Source organism: Lytechinus variegatus, chromosome 4, assembly GCF_018143015.1.
Source record: "Lytechinus variegatus isolate NC3 chromosome 4, Lvar_3.0, whole genome shotgun sequence".
In the NCBI taxonomy this organism is placed as follows: domain Eukaryota; kingdom Metazoa; phylum Echinodermata; class Echinoidea; order Temnopleuroida; family Toxopneustidae; genus Lytechinus; species Lytechinus variegatus.
Window position 1 is genome coordinate 32,481,999 of NC_054743.1, and position 27,177 is coordinate 32,509,175.

General features: G+C 37.3%; 2 protein-coding genes across 2 annotated transcripts in view; one reads left to right on the plus strand and one right to left on the minus strand.

The window, feature by feature from the left end:
• The first annotated feature begins 2,674 nt into the window (after positions 1-2,674).
• On the plus strand, positions 2,675-15,773 carry LOC121413865 (katanin p60 ATPase-containing subunit A1). Its single transcript, XM_041606841.1, has 11 exons — positions 2,675-2,744; positions 5,586-5,821; positions 6,650-6,852; positions 7,470-7,671; positions 8,370-8,491; positions 9,632-9,737; positions 10,493-10,651; positions 11,170-11,296; positions 12,094-12,228; positions 12,982-13,108; positions 13,697-15,773. Exons 2-11 carry the CDS (start codon positions 5,660-5,662, stop codon positions 13,893-13,895), a joined length of 1,542 nt encoding a protein of 513 aa, XP_041462775.1. The 5' UTR covers positions 2,675-2,744; positions 5,586-5,659; the 3' UTR covers positions 13,896-15,773.
• A 6,509-nt stretch (positions 15,774-22,282) lies between these two features.
• Positions 22,283-27,177, minus strand: part of LOC121413866 (NACHT and WD repeat domain-containing protein 2-like) — a 31,884-nt gene continuing 26,989 nt past the window's right edge. Inside the window, exons 25-28 of the mRNA XM_041606843.1 lie at positions 26,887-27,022; positions 24,498-24,714; positions 23,223-23,502; positions 22,283-22,704 (exon numbers count right to left, since the gene is read on the minus strand). Of these exons, the coding sequence (XP_041462777.1) occupies positions 22,313-22,704; positions 23,223-23,502; positions 24,498-24,714; positions 26,887-27,022 (1,025 nt within the window). The 3' untranslated portion in view covers positions 22,283-22,312. The remainder of the gene's footprint in view (positions 22,705-23,222; positions 23,503-24,497; positions 24,715-26,886; positions 27,023-27,177) is intronic.

Below are 27,177 nucleotides of genomic sequence, written 5' to 3' on the forward strand. Positions count from 1 at the left end.
ACCGATTTTTTTTCATATTTATAATAGTCACGTTTATTTCCTTTTCTCTCAAGTTCTTTCTCGGCAGTGGATTCCCCCCCCCCCTTCCCGATCTACACGCCAGTGCAATTTATATAACCAAATAACTGAGTGTTTTTCAGGAAACTAGTCAGCCGCCCTCAACCCCCCCCCCCCCCTCTCTCTTACGGTGATGCCACTGAAAGGGATAACAATCGATGCTTGCAGTGTCATACTGTAATATGGAGCTATATGTACATAATGTGATAACGGCTTTTAGGTGGACATATCCATCCCTAACAAGGGGGTGCTGTGAAGGAATGTAGAGAAAAATAAAACATTTTTTCTTTTTTTTATCGGATGTTGATAATGATAGGCCGTATTAATGAAAATATCTCAAGTTTACTATTTTCACATAATAGGCCTACATGCAAATGAGCGATAGATGTTGCGCACCCACTCATATTTCTTTCGTATTTTGTTATATGTTTTTATACTGTATATAGGTTTGATATGACGGAAGCATGGATGGACGCCACTTGGTTGAATCGTATTGAACCTGTATAACGACGAATCGACAGTCAATTAAGAAGCATTTTCAAAATATTTCAAATTTCATATGATACTAAATGCAATAGAAATTCTTCTCAGGCGGTCAAGGAAATACATATAGGCCTATACTTTTTAAAACTGCCTTTACTACATGTTTATCACTTATTATATCTGTTGATAAGCTGTACTTTTTTTTAAATTAATTAATAATGTGTATGCTGCTTTTATTTTTATTTTCAAATTACTTGTATTATTTATATTTGATTTGTTACACAAAATCATGAAAACCCAATAAAAACTATTTTAAAAAAAAGGAAGAAAGAAAGAAAGAAAGGGAAATGGAAAAAATTATCATATGTAAATGAAACAAATATTCTTTATTGAAAATAATATATCAATTGAATTGATATGCGATACTATCACCAAGATCGTATCTGGCCAGGGTTTCTGGGTTTGAAATGATGGAAGCCATTACCCGGACACTCACCGGCCCCCATCCCCCCCCTCCAAAAAAAAAACCGGGCTTACAAATTATGTAACTCTTTTGCACCCCACCTGCCCAGGGGCGGTATTCTGAAAGCTCAATTAGCGCTCAATTAGCGCTCAATTAGCATTTTGGTATTCTGAAAAGTCACTTAAGTGCCCCTTTCCTTATTTGGCAGGGTTGCGTTGCGCGCACTTGCAATACTACGCGTTATGACCGCGCGAAGACTTAATTGAGTAGTTACGAGACTTTTGGTATTCTGAAAAGTCTCATAGCGCTCAATTAGCGGACTTTCCAGTGGGGAAAGATAATGGTGATAAGAGGTCCATTAAGTCTCACCATATCTTGCTAAATGTTGCTTTCATTTTGTATAAATATCATCAAATCGGTTTAATACTAGGAGGAAGGAAGAGAATAAAGGAGAGAGCTAAAAAGGGAATAGAATAAAGGGGAAAAGGTGGTGTATAAAAACAAGTAAAATAAGGAATAGGGCCTAGGGACTATATTTGGTAATAAATAAATTAGAAAAGGGGGAAAAGGGAGACAGAAATATTTGTGTACTTATAGGGAAAACATGACTATTATTTTTCTATATTTTCTTTTATTATTAGCATCATAAACTATTTTGTTTTTGCACACTTTTTTTTGACAATAATGAAATTGCCAAATCACGGCAGATGCAGCAATGTGCAGGAGTGAATTAAACCTTGTTTCTGACAATGAAAAAGTAAGCATAGACCCCTTTAGTATTTAAACGAATATAGAATAAAATACAAAAGAAAAAATAGTGAAGTGATGCCATCGTTTTCTCCACCTATAAAAACCTATGTCATAACGTTTGTACATCAAATTTCAATAAAATTTCGGCTTTTTTAAAATTATGTTTGTTTGATTTTTAAAATATGTTTATTCATATTTTGTTGGAGAAGATTTCTCATATAAATGAAAAGTAGGGCCTATGTAGTTTTTAGAATAAGAAGGAATTAAGTTAAAGAAGACCCACCCCCCCCTATCATGGCCCCGAGACAGAGGCAAATAAAATATTGTAAAAAAAAAGAAAAAGAAAGAAAGCTACAAATGGATTCAATGGATAGGGGGTTGTGAAAATCAGAACGCGTTCGAAAAAAAGAGAAAAGCACAAAGGTACAATAAATGAGAGAGAAAGGGAAAAGACAACAGTTAATTTCAACAACATAACGAACCTCTAATCTCCGATGCAAATATGCTTAAGCATTATTTTTCAGCAAAAATTCTTTGTATCAAGATCGTGGTGCAGTGCACCTGCAGCAGCCGGGCGCTGCAAGGCAGCAAAGTGAAGAGACACTGCGCGCTAGGAGAAAAATTTACGTTGTAAGAGCGCATTTGATTGGTTAATTCGGCTCAGTAGGGGAGTGGCCTAAAGGGACTTAATTGAGCGCTAATAGAGTTTTCAGAATACGAATTTGGAGGTACATTAGCGCTCCATTAAATGGGTAACTTAAAAGGATATTTAAGTGGAAACTTACGAGACTTTTCAGAATACCCCCCAGGGCTGCCCATGCACCTAGTATAATGCCCAACTAGCACCTGACCCCATCGGTTATTCCCCCCCCCCCGCCGGCCCTGATATCTGTACGTTTACGTTTATAATCGATAAATTGCGCATTCAAAATTTAACGGTTTGGCTCATCAAGACATTCCTGTCCTACTCTGGGGAGGTGCCGTACAGAGGGTAAGTCATTTATGTTAACCTACATTTTTGTATTTCTTTGATGTTACAGTTTGAAAGCAGTTTTGAAAATGATGATCAAATATAATTTTCTATATGTCTGACCCCCATAATAATCATGAGAATGATGCATTTATTTTTCGGGCGTTGCGCAGGAAATCAGGGCCAGTCCCGCATATCCGAATTCGTGTGAGCTAAGTAACATTAGTCATGTTAGTGCGGTATGTCTCCTTGCAAGTTGTCTTAAACACCAAAAGCTTCAGTCTTTGTATTTGGTTGTTCTACTGAACTGCGTTGGCTCCACTCACTAATTAGACCAAAAGCTTCGGTCTCTGTTTTGTTGGTTGTTCAGCTGAACTTCGTTGGCTTCACTCACCAAATACAGAGACCGAAGTTCTAGCGCGATCTGTACAGGGGACTCAATGGCCATATGTTTATGTACTTAAGATCGGATAAAACAGGGAAGTGAATTTGCGCGACAGCCGAGGTAAGTCACTGTTTTTGTTCCTTTTAACTTCATTTTTCTCCGTTTTTTGGCAATTGATGCCAAGAGGGAATATAAATTTGCACTCTGGTCACTATAATTTTCGAAATTTTTATTCATTAAAGACAAAAATTGAAAAGCCCCGACGGGGGGATTTTGCATTGCAAGTCCCCTAATGGTGGCTGCACGATAGCGAGCCGTCTGTGTACGAGGAGAAAAAAAAAAAAAAATGTTAAAAAACTCGAAACAGACGGCTGCCAGCTGTCTACTCACTAATATGTAGTAAAATGTCAGAAATTGTTAAATAAATCCCCAGAAACGAGCGACAGCTAGTTGGGCCTATTCACTTGTTCACAGTACCACCCACTCATTCAATGAACAAGGTTATAATATAACCTTGTTCTCAGTTATATCTCCATGTGTGACAAAATAAAGGTGGCAATGTTTGGCTTATTTTCTCTTTTTCTTTGGGGCAAATGCTTGATTTTTTACACTGACAGTTTCCATTAGACTTGTTAATTCATACCGCTTGGCTCTTATTTAAATTTGATTCTTTATATCATTTTTTCTTAATTAAAAATAGAGATCAAAAAATGAAAATTTTCTTGCCATATTACTTTCCACCAATAGAGGGCGTACACAAAAATATGCCCAAAATTGAAGTTTTTGAGCGCTCTGGTGAATACAAAAATTATTCCCACATCACTAATGATAAATAAATTAAAACTATATGGACATTAGTAATTTTGGTCACAAAAGTGATATTTTAATGATTTTTTAAAGTGTGTGCTCTATACAGCATTGGTATACCATAGTCCTACCTGTAGATTCTCCACAGGCCAGATGGTAGCAGTAAACAAGTGGTACCACCCTGCCTACAGCCTACAGGCACTTGTTCACTGCTACCATCTGGCCTGTGGAGAATCTACAGGTAGGACTATATGGTATGCCAATGCTGTATAGAGCACACACTTTAAAAAATCATTAAAATATCACTTTTGTGACCAAAATTACTAATTTCCATATAGTTTTAATTTATTTATCATTAGTAATGTGGGAATAATTTTTGTATTCACCAGAGCGCTCAAAAACTTCAATTTTGGGCATATTTTTGTGTACGCCCTCTATTGGTGGAAAGTAATATGGCAAGAAAATTTTCATTTTTTGATCTCTATTTTTAATTAAGAAAAAATGATATAAAGAATCAAATTTAAATAAGAGCCAAGCAGTATGAATTAACAGGTCTAATGGAAACTGTCAGTGTAAAAAAAATCAAGCATTTGCCCCAAAGAAAAAGAGAAAATAAGCCAAACATTGCCACCTTTATTTTGTCACACATGGAGATATAACTGAGAACAAGGTTATATTATAACCTTGTTCATTGAATGAGTGCCTACAGGTAGGACTATGGTATGCCAATGTTGTACAGAGCACACAAAAAAAATCATTAAAATATCACTTTTGTGACCAAAATTACTAATTTCCATGCAGTTGCAATTTATTTTTCATTAGTAACTTGTGAGTGAATAATTTTTGTATTCACTAGAGCGCTCAAAAACTTGAATTTGGGGCATATTTTTGGTACGCCCTCTATTGGTGGAAAGTAATATGGCAAGAAAATTTTCATTTTTTGATCTCTATTTTTAATTTAGAAAAAAATAATTTAAAGAATCAAATTTAAATAAGAGTCAAGTTGTATGAATAATAGGTGTAATGGAGACTGTCAATGTAAAAAAATAAAGCATTTGCCCCAAAGAAAAAGACAAAATAAGCCAAACATTGCCACACATGGAGATATAAGTGAGAACAAGGTTATATCATAACATTGTTCATTGAATGAGTGGGCCTATTTCTGTTTGGTGACGTGATGTCTGAGTCATGTCGATGATGTCAGCACTGACCGAGTTTGACTTTGAAGTTTGAGTTTCGGGTTGACTCACATAATCTAATGTTACTGCCCAAATATACAGGAAATTGGGATCAATTTTTTTATTAAGCGTGCTCATGTAAATTTGAAAAGCAAAAAAAAAGGCTTTCACTAAAGTAGATTCCAAATTCCAATTCTAGTTATAAAGGAGTTCCACTCAAAACTGGTCCATAACTCCAATTGATCAATCCTGATTTGAAAAGCAAAAAGAAAAAAGAGAGAGAGAGAGTTTCAGGACAAAGGTAGTTTTTTTGTTACATTTTTTCATTTTCACATACCTGGGGGTGCTGCCTAGTATGGATAATGTACACACAGCTTCACTTGTTTTGATTGTCGCAGCATGCCAGCCATTGGAATTTAAAGTGATATAAAAAGGTAGAGTTTAGAGTTATGGAAAAATACATGCCTTATTATTTAATAACAATTTCTTTAGGTAATATTTGATCCAGAGTTTACATCCACCTGGGACAACGGTTCTATGATAACTGATCTCATACCAGCTTCACCATGAGCATCGATGAAATCTGTGAGAACACCAAGATGGGGAGGGAATATGCCCTGCTGGGAAACTACGAGACATCTCTTGTCTACTACCAAGGAGTCTTGAACCAGATCCACAAGCTCCTGACGTCAGTCCATGATCCGCAACGCAAGCATCAATGGCAAACAGTAAGAAAACACACACAAGTGTAGAGACAGTGATTTTTCCTTTTCAACTTGATATCTAAAAATGGAAATTCTGTTTTGTCACTGAAAATGTACACAGCAAATACCTGAGTTCCGTTTTGCAAAGGTGAACTCCATTAATTGTGACATGAAAAGTATAAGAAGCAAATAGAATTTCCGTTATATTTACCGGTGAATGGAAAATCATCGTCCCTACAAGTGTTCTGATATCGGGCCTGTTTCATATCAAAGAATCGGGTAACTTTGCTATTGTGTTGACTACCATGGGAACAGGGCTCAACAGCCAATGATGATCAAGGTTTCAAGTTTTCCATGGAATTTACAATGGCAAATTTACAATTGTTTTTGTAACTCGTCATGAAAAAAGCCTATGATGTGTCTTTCCTAGAATTAAGAGAAACTTTTGTGCAGAATCAAATTTCTGTCCTTTTTTTTTTAACCAGTGCTGTTTCTCTTTCACATCACTTTCTGTTGGCAAATACGTGTTATTACTGGTTTTGTTTTCTAAAATAACAGGTTTCTTTTGGCTATAGTACTTTGATCATTTAAAAAAAATCACTTCTATAATGATATATGTAGATTGAGAAGTCTATTAAAAAAGATATAAAAGGTATGTTAAGTATGGGTATTTAATCATTTTAGCACTGCAATATACATGTACAACTGCGTTTTATTTCTACTATTTTTTTTTCTCGTAAATACAAACTGATACACTATCATATCTTTGACTAACATTCTTTGATTTACTCTTTCTATCTCTCATACACACAAACACTTTATCTCACTTTCCCCCTTTTCCCCTAATATCAGATAAAACAGGAACTTACCCAAGAATATGAGCATGTGAAGGACATCACAAAGACCCTGAGCGGCTTCAAGTCCGAGCCTGCCCCGGAGCCGGCTCCCAACCATAGACCCGCCCCTTTCAGTCACCATCAGCATGCCAAGCCTGCAGAGCCAGCCAGAGATCCTGACGTGTGGCCCCCTCCAACCCCTGTGGACCACGGTCATAGGTCAGTATCCAGGAGGCCCATTGTGGAAAGAGTTGCATTATAAGTCCCAAATACTTGCATTTTATTGGTGGAAAATCAAGTTGTGTTTGATTGTAACTCTCTCTGCAAAGAGCCCCAGTATGCCATTGCCTGATTGCTATCTAATTTCCACTGTCATTTGTGTCATTTAACACTGTCATAATAAGTATAACTATGTCAACATTATCAGAAGAAGGGCTCTTGTACATTTGAAGGTATATTTTCCAAGGAATAATACGGATGACGTGATATGTCAAAGTTGAAAATTCACAGACAGCCATAAATGAGCATGTATTGCAGTAGAGAAGCTTCCTTCTTGAGATCCATTATATTTAGCCTTTACGCAGTATTGATTTTTTATTGTATATTTGGGCCATTATATAGAGTTTGTTATTCAGTACCAGAAGCTATCAATTTATGACAAATATGCTCTTTATCAAAGAATTACAGAATCAGAGTATAACTCCATCATGTATTTGTAAGGTGCAATTGATGAAGCTTTGTGAAACGTGATCATGGTAGCATGCAATATTATTGACAGTCATCACAAGTTTGCAAATGATAATAGAGCACAAATTTTTTTGTCTTACATCCCACAGGCCTTCCCCTCCATACCAGCGGGCTGCACGCAAGGACCCGCCCCGTCGCAACGAGCCCAGCAAGCCAGCCAATCGGAATTCTGGACATGACCGTGGAGGTCGTGGCCCCTCAGATCGCCGTGGTGATGGTCGTTCCGCTGGTGGACGAGGCGGCGCTAGGGGAAGTGATAAAGACAAGGGAAGAGGTGGAAAATCAGATAAGGTACAAACTCATATTTATTCCCTTGCCAGTGGGTGTATTCATCCTACATGTAATTTGAGCCAAATATCATAAACATAAGCATGATACAAAACAGCATATTCATATTATTTCTGTGCAAGAGTGTATGCCAACATTGGTTCTTGCAAGTCTTCTAATGACTTCTTTTTACTGTTTTTGTACTATGCACTCCAACCTTGTAAACACAGGCCAACTTCAGTGCAGATTTTCAAGTTCATGTTGTGGAAAGTTTTCACTTCCATGCAGTGGTGTTACAAAAACAAATTTTATTTTTAAGTTCTATGTTTTATTCAAGCAATTTTGCCAATTCCTGCAGAATCAATTTTCAGAACTCGTTTTTTGTATAAGTAAATTAATTGATTAATAAATAGATAAATAAATAAATGAATGAATGAATAAATAGATACATAAACGAATAAATAAATTAATTGATAAATATGTAAATAAATAAATGAATGAATAAATAATTGATTAAATAAATGAATAAATAAGTAATGAAAATTAGGCATCTTGTCAATCACTTGAATGCAACATTACTGGTTAGACTCCAACCTTTGCCAAATGATTAGGAGTCAAATGCAGACTCCATTCCTTTTCTATTTCATGTTCTAGATATCTGTGTCCCATCTCATCCCTCACCCTCTCTCTCACTTTCCCATCATCTGTTTACTTTCATATAGGACAAGAAAGCCCCGTCAGGTGAAGAGGGCGATGAGAAGAAGTTTGATCCCGCTGGTTACGACAAAGATCTGGTGGAAAACCTCGAAAGAGATATCGTGCAGAGAAACCCAAATGTACACTGGTAAGATACTGAAATGATTTTTCTTTATATTTTATTTCTGGTATGTTATAGAAATAAAACTCATTTAAGGGCAAATCCTTGGAGCAGAAATGAGTAAAAGTGAAAAGTTTTTAGAGTAGAAAAGTATGCATTCTAAGAAATTGAATTTTCCAAGACAGGAATCTGATTTTAATGGTAGTTATTATTATTAAAAGATAAATGGCAAATTGGCAGTGGAATACGTGGTTTACGTATCGTGCTATAAGTTATTTCATACAATAAAATGCAATACAAATGGTGCATTAGTGACATTGTTCACCTCATTTACTTGCTGCCTGAATCGTCAAAATTTTGTGAAATTAACGTTCTTATTTAACATTTCATTTTGACGATTTTTTTTTCAGCACTATTCTTGTTTGAGATATCCCTATCAATTCTCATCAACTTGTTGCTGGGTTGGAATTATTTCTTGAAATACATGTAGTAATAATAATAATAATAGGCATTTATATAGGGCCATCTATCTAGAAATATTCTATTCCGAGGCACGTTGTTGTTATTTTTATTACCCCGGCTTTAGATCGAGCTGCCTTTCAGTGCTCACGCATTCAAGGAATTAATCCTCCCGGGTACCCATTCACCTCACCTGGATTGAGTGCAGCACAATGTTGATAAATTTCTTGCTGAAGGAAATTACGCCATGGCAGAGATTCGAACCCACAACCCTCTGTTTCAAAGTCAGAAGACTTATCCACTGGGCCACAATGCTCCACATGAGACCTGTCACCTGTCTTGGTTATGATGAAACATCATCAATTGCTCATGTTGAAAACATTAACTTGTAAACAGAGGGCCGTGTGTTCGAATCCCACCGCGGTCTAGCGTCCTTTGGCAAGGCATTAATCTACGCTTTGCCACTCTCAACCCAGGTGCTAAATGGGTACCCAGTAGGATGCGAAAGATGTTGTATGTTTGAATTTGCCAGCGCCGTAATGAGGCTGCGATGAATGCAAGGAATGCTCCCCAGGGAGTGGAAATTGTGCACTTTTCGTGCGGGATGAATCCAATGACCAGGGTAATGATATGCTGTAAAGCGCTTTGAGCCATTCTGGTTATGTAAAATCTGGCTTTTATCATTATTATTGATAATGTTAATTTCAGGAATGACATTGCTGGTTTGACTGAAGCCAAACGTCTTCTAGAAGAAGCCGTGGTGCTTCCCCTCTGGATGCCGGATTATTTCAAGGGAATCAGAAGACCCTGGAAGGTACCTTTTAGAGCAAATTTCTTTTTTGAACTTTTGCATGAACCTTGGCAGAGAAAATGAAGTTCTAGAAAAGAATAGCATCTTTGTTATCGTATATCTGTGGACATTCAAACCCTGTAATGTTTTGTAGCAATGGTTTGATAATTAAACCCAAATGCAAGTCAAGGCAGGGAGGCATTTATAATGGATAGATTCACCACAATATCTGCATATTGCACTTTGATTTTTTTTTTTGGGGGGGGAGGAGGGGGGGGTGAGAATATAAATATTTTTTTTAAATAGGTAAATGCATATTGTAAGTTTTGTCAACTTCAAGCATTCTGTGCTCTTAAAAAAAATAGTAGCAAACATTTTGGAGAATGTTTGTTTGTAATTTTGTTATTTGACATACTCCAAACTGAAAGGCTATCAACAGCTGACTACCTTAGTCAAGGGAAAAGGGAGAAAGTTTTATTCTTAGCTATTGTGTGCCTGGCAAAATGTGCATGAAACTCAAGTAGCCTCTCACCATTTGTATGTTTTTTATGAATACAGGGTGTATTGATGGTAGGCCCGCCAGGCACAGGAAAAACAATGTTAGCCAAAGCCGTGGCCACAGAATGCGGTACCACCTTTTTCAACATCTCCTCTTCCACATTAAATTCCAAGTGGCGCGGCGAGTCGGAGAAACTAGTTCGCCTCCTCTTTGAAATGGTACGTTCCTAGTTTCGACCTTGTGTAGTAATGTAAGCGGGTTTGACCATTTTCTGTTGTAGGGGGTTCTGATGGTGGGGCCGCCAGGGACGGGTAAAACCATGCTTGCCAAGGCCGTAGCCACGGAATGCGGGACAACGTTCTTCAACGTGAGCTCGGCGTCGCTGACTTCGAAGTACCACGGAGAGTCAGAAAAGCTTGTGCGGCTCTTGTTTGAGATGGTAAGGGTTTGCGGTGACCATGTCTGGTTTGGAGCAGGGTTACTTTGGATCTTTACCTTTCTGTTGTCTGCCAGCATCAGATCAGTTCTTGTACAGAGTTTCCTGTTGCTTTTTTACATAAAGCTTTTTATCAGTCATCAGTGTAAGCTACAGTTATTGAAATCCTGCAATTTGATTGGCCAAGACAAATTTACATAGCAATTGTTATTGATAAGAGCTCCATCTGTCAATGCTATTTTCATTGTATTGTACTTGCCAAATGTAATACCTCAGAAAATAGGAACAAATTCTTATTTTTAAAAGAATATTATTGAACTTTCGATAAATTACACAGGACAGATTTTTCCGTGTGCGACAAATAACTAGGTTAACAAAATACTTTCTATCCATTTCTTCAAAGTTGAATATCGACACCAACAGTTGGCATTAAAAGTATTTCTTTTCTTTGACTTTGGTCCTTACTTCAAGAATATCTTGAACACAGGAAATTTTATATCGTTTTTCTGTGTGTTCCACAGGCACGATTCTACGCTCCAAGCACCATCTTCATTGATGAGATTGATTCTATCTGCAGCAAGCGTGGAACCGGGTCTGAACACGAGGCTAGCAGGAGGGTCAAATCTGAATTGCTCATTCAAATGGATGGTAAGTCAACATGACATTAGAGTTACAGCTTGTGTTTTTAAGCAGTGTTATCTATTCCATATGCAGATTAAAGGTTGGGTTTGTACAGATACAAATTTAGCAGGGGATCACTTTGTAATATACAATAGGAAATTTCTAAGTTTTTCCCCTTGTCTGTCAGCTTGCTCGATAGTATCAATTATTTCCACGTTGTAGTGCACTCGACCAAGGAGAGGTGAATGGGTACCTGACAAGATTGATTCCTTTAATGCTCTGAGCTTGAAGGCAGCTCGAGCTAAAGCTTGGGTGATATAAAGTACACCATTGATTTGGCAACTAGATAATCAGTGCCCTTTAAACAGGGTCGGCACGTTTTAAACTGTGTGTTTTAAAACATGTTTTCAGTAACAAAAATATATAGTCTTCTATTACTTCCTCCAAAAAATATATTTAAAACATCAAGAGCTTAAATCATACTGTATGTAGTTTAATTGATTTACAGAGTATTGCATCATTTGTTGTAAAAAAAAAACGTAAAAAAACGATTTAAAACCGTTTTAAAACAATAAAAAACCTTTTTATTTTTTTTAAATAAAAAATGTTTTTTATTACAACCCTGCCTTTAAATGTTATGTGTTACTACCATTATAAGCTTTGTTTTGTAATCTCTGTTTGCTATCGAGAACTAAACCCACTGAAAATAGTAGGAGAAAGGTTGTGGTTCTCTTTGCTACCAATATTGTCATTGAAGCTTCAAAGTGATAATATAATTCTGTGATATAGATAGTAACCTTTGACCTCTGACCTTTATCCTTCAGGTGTGTCCGGACCGAGCGCTGGTGAGGAGAGTAGTAAGATGGTGATGGTTCTCGCTGCCACCAACTTCCCCTGGGATATCGACGAAGCCCTCAGGAGACGTCTTGAGAAGCGTATCTACATTCCACTGCCAGAAAGTAAGTCAAAGATTCCGGGTGTTGTTTCACAAAAAGTGAGGTGTGACCAAGGGGGCTTTGCAAGAAACTCGTAATCATTCACGAGTCAATGTCATGTCACCAAATCATTAATTTTAACTTTTCAACTTATTGCAGTTCAACGCCTCAACTTATCAATTTTGTTTGAAAATAAAATAGTGAATTCCAGGTCTGCTTTTTGAAACAGAAAGTTTGGTATAATTTGCCATAGGATTGATCTATTGCTTGCAGAGTGACGATTGAATTCTGAAATTAAAGCAAATTTTGTTTGAGTGCACAAATTGTTTCTTGCAGCACCCTGTTCCCCTTAATGTATACAAGCCATTGTGCTTGTCAACTTGACATATAATCTCATTGGTGAGTACCCTACAATTCAGATCCTCTGAGGCTGAACCACGGGTACTCAGGACGAATTCTCCCCCAAAATGCACTACAGAGCCCTGGAAAACTAATAAGGGCCCTGGAAATTCCCACAAGGTCTAATATAAACTATAATGCAATGTAGCAAAGTTCTGCTGGTGAGCTAAAAAAAAATCTGAAATAGAAAATTAAAGGAAATTAAGACTGAAATCTATAAAAAAAAAAAAAAAAAATCCCTGGGCTGAACTGTCCAATGAAATTTAGATATTGGATCAATAGAGCAATGTTGCCACATACACTAATAAGAATGTAAATTTAATGTAAGCATTTGAAAAATAAAATTCAGATATCTTTTTTTTTCCTTTTGATCTGTAGTTGATGGTCGAGAGCAGCTTCTTCGTATCAACCTGAAGGAAGTGCCTCTTGCTGATGATGTTGATCTCAAGACCATTGCTGAGAAGATGGACGGTTACTCTGGAGCTGATATCACCAATGTTTGCAGGTGAAGATGCTGAACCTATTCTTTCAAGTTCTGCTCTGAAATTCAATTTTCTTGTATAATTTTCTCAGCTGCTTTGGTAAACAATATTTATAAAGTCAAGTCGAACTTTTGTTACTAAAAGAAGTTTACTGGTTTATCCTCTTGTCAAGAATTTTGACAATCTTTCAGAAGAGGTGTTGTGGATAAGTTTGCTTACAAGGTTGCAGGGATTAATTCTTATGACAGTCTTAATGTCATTTGTAAACCAGCCCAGGTCTTAAATTCTGTAGTATGGTGCAAAGCCGCTTCTGTCTTGGGTACACTTCTGTGCTGTAGCACAAAGGAGGGGGAATTGTAAATCAGCCCAGAAATATGACAGATCAATGAGAAAGGAATGCTGATTGGCCAATCGAATTCAAAGGATTTTGTCAGATCAGACTTCTCAATTGACACATGTTGATAAAGCATTTGACGCTGATAGTGAGATACCCAAGTAGGTGTTGAATTATTAAAGAAAAGCCATTTCCACACAAAAGAGGTTACAGTTTATCACTTCACCAACCATTTGTACCTTGTTTTACCACCCTCCCCCCCCCACCTCTGCCACAGGGATGCCTCCATGATGGCGATGCGTCGTCGCATCCAGGGACTGCGGCCGGAGGAGATCCGCAACATCCCCAAGGAGGAACTGAACCAACCCAGCACCCCTGATGACTTCATGCTGGCTCTGCAGAAGGTCTCCAAGTCTGTCGGCAAGGAGGACCTGGAGAAGTACAAGAAGTGGATGGAGGAGTTTGGCTCCGTCTAGTGAGGGCGGGCTTGGCTCCGGGTAGATTGGAGATTAGAGTGGGGCATGGGAATGGACTGCCTTTGAAAGACTGTAGAATATTGAAAATAAGGCTTTGTGTGAAGAGAGATTCTGTTATGTCTTTGATTCTCTTTCAGCAACATATATCAGGCCCTGTTACATAGAGCTTAGCGATTGTTCACAGGGCTGATTATTGTGTATGATCAGTCGTAAAAGTCAGGCCCCCCCCAAATCAATTGTTAAATTTTATGGTACAGGACCCAGATCTAACAAAATTTTCCGAAGTTACAAAGTGCTTATATGAATGGCTGTTACTGCCTTTAGTAGGTGGAGAAGGTTGCTTGAATGGAAGATTTTGATTCTGGTACAACAGAGAGATAGAAACTAACAGAAGTATTGTTTGTGAGTAGGATGAAGAGGAGAAAATCCATCTGGTATTGGAGATGTTCATACCCATTAATGTTTGGTACATTGATAATCGGAAATGGTGGATATTGCACCATTAACATGACTTCAGAACATTTAAAATGCCTGATTTCATCAATTTCTCTAATCATCGAATTCATTAAATCTTTCTCGCTTGTAATGTACATTCACATATTGTACCTGCCTAGGGATATGTATGAATGTGGTATAGAACTATTACTTTCTAAATGTATAGATATATTGATTAGCAATAGTGAATATCTAATAATTAGCCGTGATTGTAATTCCCCCATTTCAAAATTGGCTAGGGGTTAATTATTGTATATTATTGAAAGAATGATCAACATTTTAAAAGATATTAACGTATTATTTGCAGGTTATGATAATTTTGAACTTAACGCCAGTAATATAAAGAGCATTCTGTTTTCGACTTGATTTTATATTCCGTCCATGTGTGATGATTTAGTTTGCAGTTTAAGAGAAAAGGACAGAAATGTATGAGCGTGTGGTTGCTTTCATTGGAATTAATGGTAAATTTGTGAAAGCGACATTAGATTGGTAGATTTGTTTAATAGATGTGTGTGATACTACTTAGATGCTAGCCATTATGTACAGTTCAATTGTATTGCAAAATATTTCAATTGCTCTCAACTTGGAAAGAGTCTAAACATTGAAAGTTAGTTGGTCTGGTGCAAGAATACAAATACAGACTTTTGAAATGTGGTTTACTAAATTCAACAAAAATGAATGTGTATAAAATGTAAGAGACATATAATTCTATTATTCATTTCCTTGATTTTCATACTTATTGCTTCAACAATTGATTTCTTATTTATAGCACCCGTGGGGTTATTTTATAAAGATGTTTTTAAGTTACAAACAACTCTAAGCAAGACTGGTGATACCTACTTGTGCTATGAATAAAAGAATGAGATACTGATTACAGCACTAAGAAGGTACCACCAGTCATTTGTAATGTAATTTGTTGATTACAAATAGCTATATGAAATACCCCACATAGTCCTTTGCAGAAAGAAGTGCAATCAAGCGCAATGTGGTTTTCAACAAATGTGAACTGCGTGCGAAGTGAATCGGTGCGCAGACATGGGGCACCATTTTTTCGTTCAATCTGAAAATCACTGCCCAAGGTTTTTTCCAAGAAAATCACATATTTCAAATTTTTATAAAATATTTTGCGCACTTAATTATAATGATATAAGGAGCATTATTAACTGAAAGATCTTGTGTTGTTAGGTGGGTAGACTTGGGGACCACCATTATAGTTGTCTTTTGAAGTATTGTATACAGTGGACACTTAGTTTTAGCGACAAATCTCAGTGAATATATGAGATATTGCATGTTCATTTCTATGTCACTTCTGTAGACATTAATGCTTATAAGCTATATGTAAATATTCTTGAAAATATTAATTAAAAAATTACTAGCCATGATAAGCAAAATTGTGTGAGGTGTTGTGTAATTTATGATATTGCTCCTGAAACAAACTGAGGCAACTTGTCAGAAGTCCACTCTGTGCCTAGTCTTTAAGCAGGAATCCCAATAAATATAGGCATTGCTTTGTTTCATCGCAGGTTTTTTCCTGCAGTCTCCATTGTTTGGGCTATGACTATGATGATTTGTTTTGAATGCAGGATTCCTGCGGGGAAAGATGTGACTATGGCTTTTCACATGTGCCCAGTTGTACAACAGATTCCACAGATGAAAAGTTTATAAGAAGCAGCAGCACACACCCCATAACTGTAACTCAAACTAGGGCACCATTTAATAAGACTTTTTATAAGTTATAAGCTACTGAAATCCATTAATCTGATTGGCTGATTGTAAACTTGTTAAAGATATTGTGCAGTTATCAAAATGAAATTGGACCCTGGGCACTGTTACATAAAGTTCTCAGCACCGACTGAATTGGCAAATCTGTAAATTTGCAGATCTGACAGAGAAACGTCTCTCTCTCCATTATAATGGTAATTGTCAAAGAATGACAACTTCTTGGTGCTGCCAATAGAATCCTAATGGTAAATAATATATAAAGTACTACATGAGATCACTAATTTATAGCAGTTGTGTGTGTCTCTTAACCCTATCTAGGCCGGGGGGGGGGCTCGGAGGCCCCCCCTCAACGAATCGCGCGATATTTTCGCCGTGCGAAATTTTTTGACCGCGCCACTCGCTGAGTTTTTACTTTCAAGTCTTGCGCAACTTTTGAGACCAATTTTGCGTCACCCGGGTATGTGGTTCCGAAATTACGCAACATGTAAGTGCATGTCAGACCGAAAATTGCTCAAAAACGTGATTTCGTGTACAAAGTCAATGCAAATTGTGTTTTCAACCAAATTTCATAAATGTATGATTATTTTTAGTTTTGCTAGTCTAAATGTATTCATTTTATGCTTTTTATGATCACAGAAGAGTCCCCAACAAATTTCATTGAAAAAAACAAAAGGTCAAAAAACAAAGAAATACATAAGAAATTGCAAAAAACAATATAATACATAAGAAAATGATTTGATATCACATTTTTTTCATGTACTCTTGCTTAGGACACCACAAAGAGTTTCTATACCAAAAATTAGTACATTTGGAGCTTTATTTAGGGAGTTAGAGGAAAAAGTATGATTTCGCATACTAATTACGCATAAATTAGCATAATCACTTAATAGCAATTCGCATGAAATAAATTACTATACAATCTTGTAGATTATGTCCCAGGCAACCCGTGTGCCAATTTTCGGCGCGATCGCGCGGTCGACGGCCGAGATCTTGGGGGGGGGCCTGGGAGGCCCCCCCCCCCCGGCCATAGGAACTCCCAAAATACCCCGGCCTAGATAGGGTTAAGTTAGAGTTAATTGTATTAAAATTTACCTAAATTTAGCACTTCCTTTCCGTCGCTTGTAACATTCCAAGCTATAGAAGGAGTTACAACATTCGAGATGGGTGTTTCATTAAGCTGTTCGTAAGTTAAGAGCGACTTTAAGAATGAATTGTGAAACTTTCTTGCATGCTAAATAACCACCAATGAACATTTAATGGTTAATATAATTTACCACAAGAAAGGATCACTAGTTGTTCTTAAAGTCACACTTATGAATAGCCTTATGAAACGGCCCCCAAGTATATGTAGGTATTTCACTGTAAGTTATGAGAGACTGGTGAACCTTTCTTAGGCGCTAAATCGACATCAATGAAAGGATCACCAGTCGATTGTAAAGTTTCTTTATGAGACCACCACCAGGTAGCAAAACTGCGTGTTTCTTCAAAGAATCGTTAAATGGTATTATTCGCCCTCTAGTAACAGGTTGGTACGGTTTTTCGATTCTGGAAAAGATGAACAGTTTTTCAACGATTCTCTGTGGAAACATGCCGAAAGAGTTGCGATCATCCAAACCTAAAAAAGGCAATTTGATTTTCATCTGAATACAACTATTTTGGCAACGGGCAGCAGACATTAACACTTTACACAGAAATAATTGGACATCAAAAGAAACAAAGTATATTTCATATTCAAGGTGTACCCGATTTATTCAGTTTCTTTGGTAACACACGTTTATAAACTATGTCTAATACATTTCTTCACAATTTTGACCTTAATATCCACATAAATAATATATACATTTCTTCAATAGCTTGAGACAAAAATATACAAATTTGTAAAGGTATTCTTTGGTAAAGATTAATAGATTCTTCAATGCAAGACAAGGCTGGAATAACTTCCCATTTTGAATTTGTTACAGTACAAAGATAAACATGACAAACTTTACATCCGTATTACAACAATGTATATAATAGAAAGCACAGCCATGTGGTGGAGGGGGCGGGGGGTTGAGGCGTCCCTGGCGCCAATTTCCGGAATCGGAGGGCACACGATGACCAGACAAAAGTAGGGAGGAGGAAAAAAAAGGTAAGAAAAAATAATAATTTGAACAAGGAAGCTATCGGCCTCTGTAGCTGGAAAAGGGCACAAATTTAGCACAAGCTATTTTCTCTAGATGCGCCATTGAGCGAAAAAATAAATCAGAACTTTGTATTTCCCAACTAGGGAGAAATATACCAACACTGAATACTGTATGTGGGTCTGGTCCCCAATACCTGAGTTTGTCTGTTAAATAAAACAGTAAGAAAACAAAGAACAATGACATCTTCATAAACTAAAACGATATATATATATATATTTGGTCTCTATTTTTGGCATGCAGTACACAGCAAAAGTTCACAATGACACACATTAACATGCAATCACTGGTTTTATCTCATCTCAAATTTACTCATCACCTGTATAACTTAACGACATGACAGTATATCAAGTGATATTCTATCCCATTACAACTCTACCATCTCAGGGCCCCATCTTACAAAGAGTTGTGATTGATCCAATCAATCGCAACTCTTTTCAAGCAAAAGTCAACATATAAAATGCATGTTTGCTCAAAAAAATTTCTAGATATGAATCCATAAATTCATTGATTTCTTGACAATTTGGTGTGTTCTTTGGTTGCAAAGGACATTTTGCAAATTTCCCGTAGAAAAAATTATGACACCGATGGATTTCCATAGAGTTACAAATGATTGGATCAATCATAGAGCTATTACAATAGCTCTATGGATCAATCGTAACTCTTTGTAAGACTGGGCCAAGATATACTTGGATGTTATGTTACTTTGGCCAAATGTATCACTCTCCTCTTTTGGGACACAAGGTTTTGTGATTTTTGTTGATCCTGCAGTAATATGAAACTCAAGTACAAGGACTAAATGCCATTACAATCAAAACAAAGTTTCATACAATATGTATAACAATTAAGAGTGTCACTGAGGTGAGCATGTAATATGCCCTTCTTTAACGCGGAAATGGAGTTATTGGCCAAGCAAGAAAAGTGGAAGGTAGCGACTTCACCTTTGACTAATCAATAGGTTTCCTGGGATCCATGCTAGTATCATACACACCAAATTATATAAGCCTTGGTTTAAGTTGAACTGAAGTTATCTCATATACGGGGACTGCAGAAGGGCAAGTTGAAAACGTCACTGCGACCTTGACCTTTTGACTCAAAATTGATAGGCTTCCTGGGATACATGCTAGTATCATAGACACCAAATTATATAAGCCTAGGTTTAAGTTAAACTGAAGTTATCGCATTTACTGGGACTGCAGAAGGGCAAGATGAAAACATGTCACTGCGACCTTGACCTTTGACCTTTTGACTCAAAATTCGATAGGCTTCCTGGGATCTATGGTAGTATCATAGACACCAAATTATATGAGCCTAGAGTAAGTTAAACTGAAGTTATCGTGTTGACAAGGAACAGTTAACAGACGGACGGACACCGAGCATGATAACACAATACATCCTGTATAAAAACTGTCATGGTCAATGGTCAAAATAAGGACCGTTTCCTAAAACTATAATCAATGGCAAGTTCTAATCTCATCTACAGTTAAAAGCTACTCTCATGGTGCAGTCTGATTGGTCATGAAGAAATCTGTTGAGGAATATCAATCAATATGTAATTGCTGACAAGAAGAATGAAATCCCAGAGTATTTCATCTTTTCATTGTGTGTTTTCAAGAATGGTGTTAGTGTTGGTGTTGTGAGTCAGAGTGCTAACAGGTTTTATAAGATGACGATAATCAAACTGATGAGCTAAACACCAAGCATCAATCGCAACACCAATCTCATTTCAAGCTCTTAGATATTGTGACCAGAGTTTATCTCACACAAACTCAAAACCAGCTTCAAAACTTACCTAGATATATCATCCATTTTGTGACAAAGTAATAAACAATTTAAAATCAGCAATTTATCATACACCATCTTTCTAATAAACAATTCAGTGGCACAAAAAAATAAACAAATTTTTCATGCATTGAACATTTTATACACAATGAAAACCATAATATCAATTTCGTATTATTAATATTCAGCCTCAAAAAGATTGTCTATAGCATATATTACTCAAAAACATTAAAAATGTATACGTACAATCCCAATAAATACATGCAAAATGTGAACAATAATACTTTTTGGAGAACAATGTACAGTATCAAACACATTTTATCTCTGTGTTTCAGAAATGCCTTTGTGTGAGCTGAGAGGTAGCCTAAAGAATGCCATTAGCAGAATTACTGTATTGCTCAATTGATTTATCATACTTCTTCACCATGATACATCTGTCCCATCTTTTATGGAATTTTAAATTTCAAATCTGCAATGCCCTTTTTGACACGAAGAGGGCTAACTTGTACAAATTGATATACATGTACTATTTGCATACATTTTGTTTGAAACAAGCGGAAAATGAATCAGCAAGAGACATAATTCAGCAAAACATCAATGTCATATGATCAGAATAACTACAAAAATATAATTTCGAGCTCAATGAAACAAAGTTTCTTTTTGTAAATGCATGGATTAAACAGCTTTTACCATTTGTTTCTCTCCCTTTCTCTCTCTCACTCTTTCTCTCTCTTTCACTCTCTCCCTCTATCTCTTGCATATTCATGTATCTGAAAGACTACTGTCATAAGTTATTTGAATTCAATACTTTTAGAGAACCATCACATTCCAATTTTGTGTTTCTAAAATGAAAGACTGATAGGCACACCTTAGCAAGAAAGACCTGAGGCTGGGGAAAAGGCTGAAATGCACTTCTAATAATTAAAGATGATCATACATGTACATTCAATCAAATTTATATAAACTGACCTCTTATTGTTAGAAAAATCGCATTTCAAACATTGGACTCAGAACTACTTTTCACTGAAATGTTTTAAATAATCATAAAGATGTAAAATGTACTGTTTAAAATCATTCCATGTCATGAAAAATATATGATTTTGATTGTTTTAAACATCAAGGCAATAAATCTGAATACTTTGAACCTTAGTACTTTGTATTGAATGTTCATCTTATATTGCATAAAATATTGAATACTGTAGATATAATGCCTCACCTGAAACAAGTAAAGGCCAACTGACAACTAGAGACGGTGATTTTCCGTTTTAAAAAAACAGTTTTTTTCCGTTTCTGAAAATCTACAATTCCATTTCAACTCGATCTAATGGAACTTCCGTTTTGTCACTGAAAATGTACACAGCAAAAACCTGAATTCCATTTTGCAAAGGTGAATTCCATGGTAAGACCCGAACAGAATTTCTGTTTTATTTACCAGTAAAACGGAAAATCACTGTCCCTAGACAACACAACCATGTACCGATAAAATTTGTCTTTACACTACCGTATTACATCATGAGATAAAAAAATAGCTCTTTCCACATTCACATATCACCCCCTTCCAATGCAGCGATATACCAGAATTGATAATAGACCTGCCTGGTATGAGAAGCCGTAACATAAAGCTTCGCAATCATTGTAGCGCACTTTACTTACGATTGAATGCATTGACTACAATGTATAATTAATGAAAATCAAGCGTACGATTAATCGCTACCCTTTGTGTTACAGGATCCTGGAGTCCAAAACTGGCTTTACACTGACATGAAAGACAATCTACTTGTTTACGAGCATACATTAAACAATACTAAAATATTGTATGTTAGAAACTAGCAAAGATATTTGCTTTTGAGAGAACATTGATGACATACAGACGGCTGGTGTTTACCTGTACTGCAGTGATTGAAGACGATGAGTAAACGGTGGAAAAAAAATATGATACCAGAGCAACGGTAATCTTGACTCTATCATGCTGGCCTAATTGGTTTTGTAAGCCGACCTGCTTGTCTCAACAGAAAGGAAAAGAAGTGGGTGTAGACCTGGTGTTATGCATTGATGTCATTGCACCGCAATCTTAGAGGCTGAAGCAATATTGCCAAAGTGATCTCCTGCTGGCGCATCTCTGACAACTCCATTTACACATATTCCTATATCCTCAGAGGGAGGGCACTACGAGATTATGATGGCATGTAAATACGGACTACTGACTATCCTGTGAATTCTCCAAGGCAGTGATTACCATCAGGAATCACCGACAATCCGCAGGAGATGAACCGTCCCATCATCCACACCCACCAACGTCCTGCTGTTATCCGCAGAGAAGGCATAGGCAGTCACGTCATCGTCTTTCTGCCTGAATTTACCAACCGGTTGGTTATCACCGACCCGTCTCGTGATCAGGATCCCGTCCTTCACGCAGCTCAGGAACGTCCTCTGGGCATTCTCCTTGGCGGTTCTCTTGGTGTTGAGGAACTGCGCCTTCGGGACACTCATTTTGGTGTACATACCTGGCCGTTTCTCGGTGTAGAGGGCGTAACCGGATGAGGAATCTAACACCGAGACCATGACCTCGCCTTGTTTGTGCTCCTCTTCTTCATAACGTTTCGATCGAGCACTCTTGGAGCTACTTCTTCCTGTTGATAGAAATCATCCACAACAGACAAGGTCAAACTTAATTGTCAATGAAACTTGAATGAATTGCAATACTGTAAAGCACAAGACCTCCTCTCTGTTTCATTCCATTTATCTTTGCTCACCTCATTTAAAACTATACATAGATAATATTTACATCTATAAATAAAACAGATGACTACCAGGTACATGCATTGCAGCAAAGGATTAACATAAGACACAGTTCATGGTAAAAAAAAAGATTTGATCTGGGGTGTGTTCCCTGACAGAAATTGTCTGACATTTTATCTGACATTTACCATAATAACAGTGCTTTTCAATCAATGAAAACCAAGGAAAGGTGTCAGATATGGCAAGTTTCCTTGGTTTAGATAGCTGATAAAATGCTCCCCATGTAGTCTGTAAGCATCACTTTTATCATGTCAAATGAACTTTGTGAATTCTGTGAAACCAAATCTTTTGCAGAAGTTCTACTCAATTAAACTCTCTTAGAGACTCTACGATGAAAACAAAAACTCACCACGCTCGTTAAGCCTGTCTCTCCACTTCATGTGCATGAAGACGATGAGTTGATCAGCCAGGTAGCGAATCTTATGAAACCTTGTCATCGTGACCTTCATATCCACCTCCATCATGGGCGTGCCTTTCGATATGTGCCAGATGCGAACAACGGGTGGGTTGGTGAGGTAGGCTTGTGCCTTGGCTTCAGGGATAGGCTTCAGGGAGTTGTCTGATGATGAGGTTCGTATGGCCACGGTGGCCAGGGATCGCTGGTCGTCACTCAACGCTGCTGCTGCAATCTGAAATGATTCGAATACAGCATCATGAGACCGAACCGAGGAAACAAAAATACAAACAAACAACTACTGGAGGAATCTTAAGTACAAGACTGTGGAAATCTATTTTACTTTAAAATTACATATGAACACACCCATCCCCTCCTCCGCCCCCCCCATATAGTTTACTTAGTATAATTTGTTATGATACCAGAGGCCAGTCTTTAAAAGGTCAATGTCCTCTGCTGGCTCTCCTGAATACTTTGTATTGTTTATAATTTTCTTTTACATCCACTGAATGCATTTTACATGTTTTTAAGAAAGTTGGAAATTAACTGAATGAATAAAAAATAAACCACCCCGATGTGATTAAGAAATGTTGATTATGGTGTACCTAAGAATTAGTGTAGGTAGTACTAATATGAAAATGCCAAAATGATCAGATATTAACTCTGGTCACAGGCACCTTACAGTGCTGCACTCAGCCTAGTCTACAAATGTAGACCCATATCTGTAGTGTGTGTACCTCAGCTGAGTCAACGAGTCTGCATAGCAGACTAGGTCTACTGAGGCTGCAATGGCTCGCTTCGCTCGCCCTTTCAGGCGATCCCACCTCACGAGCCATTCAGAGTCTGCATAGCAGACTACACTCAGCCCAAGTGAAGCAACTGGATATTCTGTACAAATCAGACGTTTGCATAAAATGTCATTTGGTTTCAAATGTTTCAATCTAAAATTTTGGAAGCACATGCAGTATCTGAATAATGGATTAAAGAATAAGATTTCAGTAGTCATACTAAATATCCTGAAATTCAAACTGGAGAAAACGGTATCAATCGATATGAATCCATGTGAATTTTGTAATTGTAATTGTAATTGCATTTTGTACTTTGTACACTAGAACATTTGCGACCGCAAAAACGTGTATTTTCTCAATGACCAATGAATCAATACCATGAACTGAAAATGAAAAGGAAAGGGAGAAGGAGGGCAGGAAGGAGAGGGGGAAAAAAACTTACATAAAAGTCATGGCCATGGTGTAGTGTTTTAACGCACATGGTGTAGTCATCAAAGAGGGGCATCTCATCTGGATACGCCATCCAGTCACCGATACAGGAAGCCGACAGGAGGTCGTAGACGAAGATGTCACCGGGTTTGTTGTCTGTCGTAAAGCAAGCTATGGCATGACTCTTGCATTTCACAAAGAGGTAGCGTGGGCCGACGAAAGGGAGAAGTCTGAAAGGGAAAGGATATTGGAAGCAACTTTATTATGTAATGTTTGTATTTTTTTTTTAAGAAAGTGAAAATAAATTCAATTTCAAATGTTTCGAAACTTCATATTAGACAAAAGACATGAGGCACTATTAAGGCCTACATCACAATATGTGGAAAATGCAACAGCTCTATTTTCACAAAGCATCCTCTTCTAGGTGTACAAACTACAGTCCGACCTCTCTTATCAGGACACGTTGGGACCAGCACCAATCCGGATAAGGGATTTATCCGGATCTGGGAGACCCAATATTAAATAAACGCAGCTGTGCCGCCGGCTGCCTCCCCAGGCCAACGGCGGTAGCTACACTATTGTAGTGGGCATACAGACAGTATTCACTGCAGTGTCAGTGCAAATTATATCCAGTGTTTTTACGAAAATGAAGTCGATCGATGGCCAAAACTCTTTGATAATTTACCTGCTAAAATGACTGAGGTATACATCGAGCATACCTCGAAAGAAAGAGAATGACTCGATAAAACCAAGTTTTACAATTAGATCATCTTGGCCGGTATCGCAGCTTCGCAATGTCAGCCATTGTTACACTGACTGTAGGCTAAAACATGATAGATGGCGCTGTCCGTATTGAGGCCTAACGTTAGCTAGCCAGACATGTGTTGTTTTTCCCGCGAAGCAAAAAGAGAAACGTAATGAAATGTTTGCGCCGCACCCTAATTTACTGGAAATTATTATGCCTAAGTTCTTTTGGTGATTTGGGTGAGATATTTTCATGAAAAATAAAATACCATATTGGGAAATATATGTAATCAAAGTGAGTTTACGTATAGGATTAAGTTTAGATTTAAATCTCATTTCCTCACATACTAGATTGAATTAAAAGAAAAACAAGTGGAATGCCTCTGGCCGTCTCACCTGCATCATGCGGTTCAATATAGCAGCAGTGCTGACTTTGAATACTACTCTAACTCACACAAGATGTTCAGTGATACATGGTTACTCTTATGTCCACTTTTTATGAACGAGACCAATAAACTTACAGAGATATGATGGTTATTCAACAAAAAACCCCAACATAGCCAAAGTTCATTGACCTTACATGACCTTTGACCTTGATCATGTGACCTGAAACTCGCACAGGATGTTCAGTGATACTTGATTACTCTTATGTACAAGTTTCATGAATCAGATCCATAAACTTTCAAAGTTATGATGGTAATTCAACAGATACACCCAATTCGGCCAAAGTTCATTGACCTTTGACCTTGGTCATGTGACCTGAAACGCGCACAGGATGTTCAGTGATATTTGACTACTCATATGTACAAGTTTAATGAACTAGACTAATAAACTTTCAAAGTTATGATGGTAATTCAACAGATACCCCCGATTCGGCCAAAGTTCATTGACCCTAAATGACCTTTGACCTTAATCATGAGACCTGAAACTTGCACAAAATGTTCAGTGATGCTTGATTACTATTATGTCCAAGTTTCATGAATCAGATCCATAAACTTTCAAAGTTATGATGGGAATTCAACAGATATCCCCAATTCGGCCAAAGTTCATTGACCCTAAATGACCTTTGACCTTGGTCATGTGATGTGAAACTCATGCAGGATGTTCAGTGATACTTGATTAACCTTATGTCCAAGTTTCATGAACTAGGTCTATATATTTTCTAAGTTATGATGACATTTCAAAAACTTAACCTCAGGTTAAGATTTCGATGTTGATTCCTCCAACATGGTCTAAGTTCATTGACCCTAAATGACCTTTGACCTTGGTCATGTGACATGAAACTCTAATAGGATGTTCAGTAATACTTGATTAACCTTATGGCCAAGTTTCATGAACTAGGTCCATATACTTTCTAAGTTATGATGTCATTTCAAAAACTTAACCTCAGGTTAAGATTTGATGTTGACGCCGCCGCCGCCGTCGGAAAAGCGGCGCCTATAGTCTCACTCTGCTTCGCAGGTGAGACAAAAATCTCGGCAAGTGCGTGTCCGGATAATAGAGAGATCCGGATAAGGGGAGGCCGGATAAGAGAGGTCGGACTGTACCATTTTCCCATGCTTCTCCATTGAATATTATCTTTTGTTTTCACTGATCATCAATACAGATTCATGAAAACTTAAACGTTCATCTACTAGTATCTATTCATCACAGCTTACCTGTGCCTCGAGATAATCGCTACCTTATCTGCCCTTCTGGGAGCAGACTTTAGATTCCAGATATCAAAGTCAGATCCGTTGCATGTTGCGAACACAAAACAGCCGTCATCGGAGACACACTGAACTTTCTCCATTACTTAAAAAAGAAATGAAAGGGAATTTTCCATTTTTGATATTCATAATCAATAATCAAGGGCCAGAGGGTTACAGAATACTCCATGACAAAGAAGAATATTTTACATACCTGTGGCAGGAGATAATCACTTCCTAATCTGCTTATTTACAAGTAGA

Coding starts and splice junctions, on each gene's coding strand:
- LOC121413865 (XM_041606841.1), top strand. CDS start 5,660: ATGAGCATCGATGAAATCTGTGAGAACACCAAGATGGGGAGGGAATAT. Junction 5,822..6,649: donor GCAAGCATCAATGGCAAACA/GTAAGAAAACAC, acceptor CCCTAATATCAG/ATAAAACAGGAACTTACCCA. Junction 8,492..9,631: donor AGAAACCCAAATGTACACTG/GTAAGATACTGA, acceptor TGTTAATTTCAG/GAATGACATTGCTGGTTTGA.